This window comes from Biomphalaria glabrata, chromosome 16 (assembly GCF_947242115.1).
Source record: "Biomphalaria glabrata chromosome 16, xgBioGlab47.1, whole genome shotgun sequence".
Taxonomy (NCBI): Eukaryota; Metazoa; Mollusca; class Gastropoda; family Planorbidae; genus Biomphalaria; species Biomphalaria glabrata.
In genome coordinates this window covers 25,170,343-25,177,220 of record NC_074726.1, presented here as the reverse complement: position 1 = coordinate 25,177,220, position 6,878 = coordinate 25,170,343, and the positions used below count along the sequence as shown (strand labels likewise).

Below are 6,878 nucleotides of genomic sequence, written 5' to 3'. Positions count from 1 at the left end.
GTCGTGGCTATGTTAATTCATGCTGCAGCAACTAATCAACAAATTTGAAAGAGAATTCGCCAAATAAAATTGAAAAACAAAAAAAAAATATTGAATTAACTCAGAGGTGTGAGTGCCAAAAGTCAATGTCAGCTCCAATGCTAACAAAGGAAGACATCTGTTTTTCAGTTTGATCATTTCTATTATAAATTGTTTATATTTCAGTGTTGTTTTTGTCATATTTATCCCTAAGTTTTGGATATTTAATTTCCCCTGATATTTAAACATCGTTATGTCATGGAAACAAAGTATGATTGATACATTCTTTGATGCATTTTACTTATTTCCTTCACAGCTAAAAAAAAAACAAAAAAAAACACCTTAATAAAGTTTAATCATTCATTTAAATTCAGTAAAATTTCTGAGACTAGCAATAAATGTTTCGAAGCATTTTCAATTTGTCCATGCACTGAATATCATCTGTTTTGTTTTGTTTTTCCATAAGTTTGTCAAGCAAAAGAGTGCACAGCTCCAACTCACATTTGTTTAAAAATGTTTTAGACAAAGAAAACCTTTGTGACTTCGACAGTGATTCCAAGCAACTTGCAACCAGATGAGCTTCATGATCTTCAAAAGTATATAAGCATTCGATGAATTCTCCCAGTAAGCCACCTGCTATTTCTACTTTGAAAATTGATTGCAGCTTTGAAGCCCCGACAGAGAGTAGAAAAGCTTTTTTTTCTTTGTGAGTTTTACAGTAGCGTTTCCAATGTTGTGCAAATTCCTGCCCAGAGTTCACCGTGACTTGATCTGACTGAAATTATAAAGAAAGAAACATTTTTTTTTTAAATTTATTTTTTTTATAAGGAAAATAAACACAAAGTAAAAAAATGTAATGTTTTTTTTTTAGACACTAAAAAGTCTATATGGACAGTCATATGAGTAAAGACATTCCTATGTGGCCTATGGCCATCACAAAGATCATTATTTTTTCACTTATGTCAGATAAAAGATGATCCCAGAATAACCCTCAAAAACATGAGTAAAAGTAGTGAACTCCACAAGGATATAACCCATGGACCTTAAGCTCAGCAGCAAAACATTAGGCTACACCACTTAGGCCACTAGCATCTACAAAACACTAAGAATATTTTATAATTTTGGCATTTTTTTTTTACATCAAACCTCATAATAATTTTGACGTTATGCTTTTAAGTTTGATAATGAAATACATATAAATAATTATACTTACCTTTGCTTCATTTTCATTTTGTATGTTATCTGGAATATTCGACTTTGGGAATAATGTGGCTGGCTGGTTCCAGATCTGTGTAAAATTCTTTATGTTATTCATCTTATCTTCCTTTTCTAGTGGTTTCAAATGAGCTGCCAAAACCAATTCTCTGTTAACAAAGTTATAGTACATACAAATATGATATGGCTGCTGACAGAATATAACAAGAGTATGAGACAGTAGCTTATAAAATAATATAGTATTATCTAAATGGAAGGGAGATAATTATAAATGAACATGAGTAGGTTAACCCATGGTTAACCAAATTTATTTTCACAAGGAAATGTTTGAATGATTGCTTGGTCTTGTGCTATGGGCTTTGGATTGTAGTCATGATGGTCTGGAATCTGAATTGTCATGTAATCAGAAGCTCAAATTGTATTTGATGTCATCCTGAAGATTTGGGATAGGATTTTAATCTTCATTACTGAAGAAACTTTAACAAGAAAAACCTAAAAAATACTTTTTTAAAAAAAAAAAGCTTATACAAAGTGCAATTACAAAGCTTATATCAACTCACTCTGTGTGTCTGTCTGTCCAAAAGTATGTACACTTTATTTCTCTGATACCTAATCAGGATCAAGCACAATTGAAATCTTGCACAATTATTTATTTTACCTGACAACGCAAGAATCAATTTTTAAAAAATCAACCGATTAGTTAATTAACTATTGGTAATAAATTACTTTGTTTGGTATCTCAAACAAGGAAAAGAAATAGTACTTGACAAGACAATTGGTTCACCAGACAAATGATTAACCGAGAACTGGTTCACAGACAATAGGTTCTAGGGACTAATAATTATCAATGCAGAAGAAACATCCAAAACATATACAATTTAATGAACTAGAAGGACCTAAAAATATATCAAGCAATCATAATTTCATGATAATAACAGAATAGGTCATTGCCTTTTGTTCTGATTTGAGCAATCTGATTTTCAAGACTATTTAATCTATTGAATAAGGTTAAACTCAATGTGCCACTGTTAGATAGGGAAACTTCTTTTTCAATTTTGTTATTGTTTTGTATGTTTTGAACACTCTTTCAGAAATGAATATTATTATGTCCTAAACCAGCTAGACCTTTTGCAGGATGGCAGGAGATGGGAGAGCAGACATGGCTTAAACTCAGGACCATCGTGAGATAGTCCATAGCACACACCACACAACCAGTTTGCCATCCACTTTCTAATGCCTAGAAAAGGTTGCAAGGACTGTCAATGCTGGGGGTGAAAGTGTGGATAAGCTCCTACTTTCCAAGAAATGCTCCCATGGCTTGCGTCTCTAAATGCCTCTGACAATCAAATCCAGCTCCTGGCCTTCACATGTGATTTTCTAAAAACCATTGATCCTGTTCTTACAAACTGACAGGAGTAGGGATGAAAAGCAGAACACTGGTGCCTCAAAACCAGTTTAGCTTTGTGTTAATGGGACACATCAGCCTTAATAATGCAACCCATCTAGGAGAAGGAAAACTCTGACTCTAAACCTCCACATTGTGGTGATACTCCCCCGTGTGGGTATTGGGGCTTGGAAATGACCAAGAGTAATAATAACCCCACTGTCTTTCCACTTGCATTTCTGGATTGTTCTACTCCAGACGAATGTCAATGTCTCACTACGCTCTACTATAGGATGTAAACCCATCACAAACTTTTTTCTGGAACTGTGACAGCATGAAGGGGCCTGGATCCAAGATGTGATGATTCCACAGGGCATACCCAGGGCACAGTTCACCTTAAGCTTTCTACTGCAGAATAGTTTTATTTGGAGAACTCTGGATGGCGGAGAATGGACCATTAGCCAACCCTACCTTGTCCCATGGATATTCCAGTTACAGTTTTTATGTCAGTATTGAAGCAACTTGTCAAGACTGAAAACTTCCTTAAAATGCAGGGATTATAAAAAAAAAATAGCCTGAAGAAATACCCAGCCTACACTAAATGCCAAGGAAACATAAGAAGAATGCTTAAAAGAAAAGTTTTCAATAGGAACATAAGAATTCTTGTTATTCTTTCACACATTTACTTCTTCTAATTTATATCGTGCTTGCTTTTCAATTCTATGATATCATTGCTAATTTAAGTTTCTAAGCAACTTAACTGATGTGAATAATTTATATTTTGATTACATTAAACTTTGTGAAAATGAAGAGCTTTCATTATTTTATCTATTTACCTGAAATCATCATAAGTAGGAACTCTTTGTTCCACTGCTCTTATTTTGGCATCATTTTCACGCCAGTATCGCTCATCATTCACAACAGCTGTTTGTACCTCTTCCTCCAGTTTTTTAAAATCTAGGTGATCATCGTCGTGAGAAATTTTCTTTGAAGACATTGTCTTTGAAATAAAAATAAAGGAAAAATTACTAAACAATAATGTTATAATTAATTACTAATGAAATTTGCCTATGTGGAAGGTCATCAGAGATTGCCGACCATATTCTTCAAAGCTGCATTCCCCATTGAGAGTCCTGAACATCTCAAAAACAAAAAGCAGAAGTGACAATCTCATTCTGCAATTGCATACTCTGTAAAATGTTAAAATAGGTGCATGGGCTACTTATAGCAACTTTTCCCATTTCAGGGATCACTAAAAATGGTTTCTGAAATGAAAACATTTGTATCATTGAGATTTAAATAATCCTTTTATAATCCACTGCCTTTTGAAGAGAACAAATTATTGTAATTAAAGTTTATCAGACAGTTTCAATGCAAATATTGACCTGCAAATGTAACTTTAAGCAATACAAGTATATAAAACGCATTTAAGTTATTTTGAAGCTTATTATGTAGGTCTTTTAGAAATTATCATAACTATAAATATTATTATTTAACTGTCATTTACATCCAATTTAGTCTAATAATTTAAATAAGCGTTTGAAAAATGTTAATAGCATATTATAAAACTTTGTATATTGTATTTTAATTATCCACCACTGGAATATATGTGTATAATGAGAAATATATTTTTTTAATAGCAGACTACTTTTCTATAGAAAAAAAACCTGACACTCATAATGTAATGTAAAAGTTTTTTTTTTTCATTTTCTTATGTTTGAAGGAAATAGCTTGAATCATACAAAGACTATATTAAGTTTATTAAAGGGCTAAGCAAAGACTAAGAATTACTAAGTGTATTTTAAGACATAAATGCCATATCATCATCATCATCATCAAACTCCATTAGAGTAAGGGCTTGAGAGGCTCAAATCCTCTCTTGCAAAAGCCCTGGACAGAAACCCTGCTGTCTTGCGTAGTGCATAAATGTCGCCATACAGGTCGAGAATTTTGGGTTTCCCAGACCTGTCGAGACGGAGATCAGCAAGTCTGGGGCAGTCAAACAGAATATGAGGCAAGGTTTCCTCTCTTTCCCCGCAGCGGGAGCACCGTAAATCAAAATTTGGCCACAGCCGCAAGAAATATGAGCCAACATGACAGTGGCCTGTCCTGCACTGTGCTATAATAGCTTGCTCAGGCCTGGACAGCCTCCACCACGGGGAAGTGCGGTCAGGGCGCCTCATGAGCTCCCAGACTCCACGGGCTTTTTGGGACTTGTCCCAGCACTCAAACCACTTTTCCATTTCTGTTTTTTTGTATTATAGCCAGGGCTTGATAAAAGCTTACAGCCTCATCAGTGGGTGGAATTTGCCCTCCCTGGTGGGCCAAAGAGTCTGCAATTGTGTTGCCAGTCACATCTATGTGACTCGGTACCCACTGCATAATTACAGGGGTGCCATAGCGTTGTTTAATGTTATATGAAGCCATGATGACAGTGTTGATATTGGGGGGCCATGGTCCGGGGCTTTGCAAAGCCTGTAGTACAGATTTTGAGTCAGTGACCACAACAATCTGTGTTGCCCTCAAATGTCCCTCGCCGAGTTGAGACTGCCATGGTATCCGCATCAAAACTGCAAACACTACCACATGGTCCAAAGATTCTGACTGTGTAAGAGCCAAGAAAGTCGATGTAGGCTCCATAGCCTGCTCTTCCAGAATCTATTGATGCCGACCCATCAGTGTATGCAAAAATAGCACTGGGCTTGAATGTATTAATGCCATATCAGTTTTACTTTCAAGATTCATATATATAATAATAATAATCTTTATTATCCATAAGGAAATTTGTCATACAATTTGTGCATTACACCAAACAAAACATGAAAACTATAGAAAACCAAAATATACATTCACACCAGGCTCACTCATAATTTACATGTGAAATGTTTATATTAGACAGTTAAATTGTATTTATAATGATTAAATTGTCGGCCTATATATAATTAAACAGATATTAGTAATTACTGTAACAATGTGAACTACCTAAAGTCCTAAAATGCTATTATTATTATTATTATTAAAAACTTTCTATATGAAACTCTTCAAATTCTAGAGAACACTGCCCTGCGGGTTTTATCATCCTAAGTAAATAAGTAAGAAGGTTCAAGTCTTAGGTCCTAATATTATTCAATTTCTTCCATCTGTCTATCAATCATAAATGTGAATTTTGATGTAGCTTAATTACTAGCTGTAAATGTTTGATAAATTAATTTGGTTCTTTATAAAAATTGAAATTTTTGTCATACACCTCCTATCTCAGTATTATCAAAGTATCTCTAGTAAGTATAGTAAGCAGTGCTTTTTTGTGATGGTATGGCACACCGGCACCTTTTTCAATGTGAGGAAAAAACTATTACTTTTCTTGCATTTTAACGTTTATTAGTAATTAATTAGTACCGGTAGTTAAAAGTTAGGCAATCCATCACTGAGTACCGGCACCTATTTTTATTTTACAAAAAAGCACTGATAGTAATTAAGTATTAGAGTATGGTTATGAATTAAGATTTAAAGATAGGGAAAGCATTATTTAAGACTAGAAATTACATTCTATAATTGGTTTAAATCCAGATCGATGGACGATTGCTTATACTTATACTGTAATTATAACTTATAAAAATTTAAGATTAACTTCAGTAGCAAGCCAAGTATGAAAAATAAAACTAATAAAAGACATACTAGTCCTCTAAGGCTATAAGGTAAATAATATTATTTTTAGGGTTAGGGCTAGGGTATCTTTAAACTTTAAAATTATCTTATATAATACAGACGTTACTTCAAAAAAGAAGATGATTATAATTATAGACGCTAAATTATCTTAATTGTTATTTAGAAAAGTGGGTATGGTGAAAAGGGTAGGTTTAGAATCAATATGTACCTTTTAGATCTATGTAAGCTTTACAAACGGAAAATGTTTGGCTAATTTGATGGTAAAGTAAAAAGTTTGAGATAAAACGGCGTCCTTCACAACATGTCTACAAATTTCGATACAAATATTTTTACAACGCAAGAGAACAATTAAATTGTTTCAAAGATACTGTTCATTAAATCATTAAAAAGTATAGTTTGCAATTATTTTCCAAAAATATGGATCTAATATAGACAACTTGATTTATTTCAAAACTAAACATTTTATCTTATCTTGATCTTTATTTTGGTCAATTATTTATTTAATAAATTGTTTTGTTAAATGCAGATCCAGCAGGTTTTATATCTAGGTGACAATGTTTATGTAGTAAATCTATTAAAATGGTCGTAGCAATTA

General features: G+C 33.3%; 1 protein-coding gene across 1 annotated transcript; it reads right to left on the bottom strand.

The window, feature by feature from the left end:
* Positions 1-356: 356 nt before the first annotated feature.
* On the bottom strand, positions 357-6,764 carry LOC106060328 (coiled-coil domain-containing protein 103-like). The gene is made up of 4 exons (XM_056014233.1): positions 6,492-6,764; positions 3,454-3,617; positions 1,232-1,382; positions 357-793 (listed from the first exon to the last, which is right to left on the bottom strand). The coding sequence occupies exons 2-4, from the start codon at positions 3,612-3,614 to the stop codon at positions 407-409; spliced, it is 699 nt and encodes a 232-aa protein (XP_055870208.1). The 5' UTR covers positions 3,615-3,617; positions 6,492-6,764; the 3' UTR covers positions 357-406.
* Positions 6,765-6,878: the final 114 nt, after the last annotated feature.